The 3,475-nt window shown below is 65.1% G+C and overlaps 2 protein-coding genes across 2 annotated transcripts; both read left to right on the forward strand.

Moving 5' to 3' along the window:
• Positions 1 to 51: 51 nt before the first annotated feature.
• MNEG_15298 (3-ketoacyl-CoA thiolase 1, peroxisomal) lies at positions 52 to 399 on the forward strand (the record flags this gene model as incomplete). The annotated part of the gene is made up of 2 exons (XM_014036230.1): positions 52 to 57; positions 106 to 399. The coding sequence occupies 2 exons, from the start codon at positions 52 to 54 to the stop codon at positions 397 to 399; spliced, it is 300 nt and encodes a 99-aa protein (XP_013891684.1).
• Positions 400 to 2,576: 2,177 nt separating this feature from the next.
• On the forward strand, positions 2,577 to 2,874 carry MNEG_15299 (hypothetical protein; the record flags this gene model as incomplete). The annotated part of the gene is made up of 1 exon (XM_014036231.1): positions 2,577 to 2,874. A coding segment is annotated over one exon (298 nt), but the record flags the coding sequence as incomplete, so codon positions are not given.
• Between the last annotated feature and the right edge of the window lie 601 nt (positions 2,875 to 3,475).

Raw genomic sequence — 3,475 nt, forward strand, 5'->3', positions numbered from 1 at the left:
CCCCCCCACATGGCCCCACAACCTGTCAGTCCCTTGACAATCAATGCCGGCATGATAGTACGAAGAAACTCCTCACAACGCCCCCCAACCCCCCTCCACCCCCAGGCGTCGTACTGCGTGCGCGAGTTGGGCATCGACGCGGCGCGCGTCAACCCCAACGGCGGCGCCATCGCCCTCGGCCACCCGCTCGGCGCCACCGGCGCGCGCTGCACCGCCACACTGCTGCACGAGATGCGCCGCCGCGGCCGCGCCGCGCGCTTCGGCGTCGTCTCGATGTGCATCGGGTCGGGCATGGGCGCGGCGGCGGTGTTTGAGGCCGGGGACGCGGCCGACTGCCCCTCGCCGCGGTCGCTGCCCGTGGACGGCCAGACGCAGCTCTCGCGCGACTTCCGCGGCTGATGCTGTCGTTGAGCTGAGGCGAGGCCCGGCAAGCGGCCCGCGTCGGCGCGGGCGCTTGGGGCTCGAGGCGCGTGCGGCAAACGGCTGAGGCGTTTTGAGGCGGGTGCCCGCGGCTGGCCGGTGGGGAGGGGCGTGGGCGCAACGCACGCCACATACGCGGTGCAGGGGACCGGGGCGGTTGCGCAGCAGGCCTTTTTATGATGCAAATACGGTGCGCGCGTTTCCGGCTTTCCCACATCACCGCCGCCCCGTCCTGGCCCTGTGCAGCCACACGGCTACAGGCTGCGCACGCTGCCCCTGGTCGTCCCCTTACTGCCTATGTTTACTGCGGACTGTGTGTCACCATCTTGGCCAGGGGGGGGGGGTGGCTGGCAGCGCGCCGCTGACGGCCGCATATCGCCCAGATCAGGCCGCCAACCGAGCCGCGGTGCTCTGGAGCATCCCCCCCGTGTGCGGTGCGTCCTGCTCGCCTTCTCGACTCGTCTCCTTTATCGCACTGGCGTATTGGCTGCTCCTTCTCGGGCATGCACACAGCTCTGCCCAGCAGGCCCGCGCCTGTGATGCGTAACTTTTGATTGGATTGGGCGGCGCTGCGGATTGCCTATTTTACGTGTGCTGGCCCAACCACACTTGTGTTGTGTAGTGAGCTTGACTTTGCTAGGTGTCATCTGTTTACGTTTTCCCTTTCTACCTACAGTGTAACTAGTGGTCCTACAGAGAAAGTAGTGGTGGAGCTTGTGTGTTTTGTGCATACCAACAGCCAGGTGCTGGGTGCTGCCCCAGAGGACTCTCGATGCGCGCTGATGACCACACAGCGAGCGAGGCGGCTGGCAGCTCGCACGCCGACAGGGCAGCACCCCTGCGTCCCTGGGATTGCCGCCCACCTGCGTGGAGCGTGGTCCCAGGACCCGCGTGTTAGCATGAAGCTGCTGCTGCCAGGGCCTCTGCTAGGCTGCTTCTGCCGCCACGCGCGTCCTGCAGCAACGGCCCCGTGGTTAGCGAGCGCGGCGCGCGTGCCCTGTGCATCAAGCAGGTGCATCGTTGCAGCTCCAGGCTTCAGTGCCGGGTGCTGTGCTGCTTGGAGAGCCGCTTTGGGTTGCCGCTACAGCGGCGTCACCTGTCTCCGACCGCACTCAGTGCGCTTGGCGGCGCTAGCGATGCAAGGTCGTGAGGGGCGGAGCCGCCCGCAGGCCGAGCGGGCAGGGACATCGACATCCACCCCGCCGGCAGCACAGCGGGCGTGCATGCACCGATGGCGCGCTCTGGGTGGGCCGAGGGCGCAGCGCGCCGTGGTGCTGCGCCCAGGTGCGGAGCAAGCAGCCGCGCCCAAGAGTGGGTGGGTGGAACATGGCGGCCGCGGGTACAATGATGCGCCAGCCGCTCTGGTAAGTGATGACGCCCACGAGCATCATGGGGGCCAGCTAGCTGCTAGCAAGCAGCATTACTGCCGGCGGTACATTACTGCCGGCGGTAACATGTCCAGTCAAGTTACCCTGTTACAGCGCATTACCCTGCACTACGGCTGCGCGTTGCGCCGTTACCACGGCGGCGGTAACACCACCTTTTGTACTGGGGTGACACGCCCCTTTTGCCACCAGTGTGCTGCCGCCTCACTCGTGCCCATTGCTGCCAGCTGTGCCTGCATCCGCAGTCTGTGTGCAGGGGTTGGCAAAATTGACGAAAATGTCGTTGACGCTGAGAGCTGTGACGGCTCAGCGCCAACCACCCAGCTGCGATGGGGGAGGGTAGGGGTGGGGCAGCATCGTGACGTCCAGCCACATCACCAGGTTCACCAGCTGCTGTTCTTGTCGCTACTCTAGGCTGTGAGGTCTGGCTGCTGGGCCTGCTGATACTGCTGAACTTGCTGGAAACTCGGTGGGATCACCCTCGCAGGGACAGCACCGTCCGACCTGATCTGGATGACTTCGATGACTTGACAGCTGCATGTCAAAGATAAACTGAGCTTCAGATCCTGATTCGATGTCGCGGACGCCGGCTGTTCAGGTAATCCACCATCACGTAGCCTGAGCTGCTTCCGGCACCGGGAGTGGAGAGAGCGCCCTACGCTGCGGCAGTAGCTCGTGCAATACCAGTCAAATAAATAAGATGTATTCTGGCTGCCTTTGAAGCCTATGACAAACGTGTAGCACGTTTCGGTGTAGATCAGTTTACGCGCCATGAACTGGGCCCGTGTGGTGGACGCTTTGGCTACACTGCACGCCGGAGCAGATGGGAAGTCAGATGGGGTGCCATATATTGAGGCTGTGCGGACGGTGGTCGAGGAGCTTGGCGCACTTGAGGGCAACCCCAAGTGCAGCCTCAGCATAGCCCTGATCACCGATGCGCTGCAGAGCGCCCCCAGCGACCCAGGCAGCGACCATATCGTGCACCTGTTGGCTCGCCTGGCAGCAGAATTATCCCAAGACGCGCCGCGCCTGGAAGAGGGTTCGGCAGTTCACCTGCCGTGCTGCCCCGGTAAGCTGGGAACCCGCTGCTGCCGCCGCGCGTCAGGCCGCCTGCATTCTGCTTTGCAGCAATCCGCAAGTTGCGGCCAGCGAGCGCATGGCGTCATGCCCAAGCGCCCATGCCCAACGCATCCACCCGCAGGTGAGGAGGCCGGCGCGATCGGCGGCCACCTGAGCGGCTGCCTGCCGTCCCTGCTGTCTCTGCTGCACGAGCACATCCCCCGCCTGCACCGGCACCAAAACCTGCAACATGAACTCCCAGGCGCGGGCAGCGGCGGCGGCAGCCGGGAGCACCTGCTGAACGTTTCATCCGATGATGGCGTCGACCACAGCGACAAGGAGGAGGCCCTCCCCAAGCTCTTCATCCTGGGGGGACTCACCAGCGCAATGGGTGCGCGCGCCCCGCTCGCCGCTGCGCTCATTAGGCCATGCATGCATGTCAGGCCGCTAGCGTGAGCTCAGCACCCGGGTGGGACGCCGCGTGCTTGTCCCCCCCAGGACAGGTCAGGTGCGTGTTCATGGCAGCCTCACTCAGACGAGCAGCCCCATGCCTGCACCCGAGGGAGGGGGGGACAGTCGCAGCCCATTACGATCCGTCACCCACCCATCCA

The sequence above is a fragment of the Monoraphidium neglectum genome (genome assembly GCF_000611645.1).
Source record: "Monoraphidium neglectum strain SAG 48.87 unplaced genomic scaffold scaffold05205, whole genome shotgun sequence".
NCBI classification, from domain to species: domain Eukaryota; kingdom Viridiplantae; phylum Chlorophyta; class Chlorophyceae; order Sphaeropleales; family Selenastraceae; genus Monoraphidium; species Monoraphidium neglectum.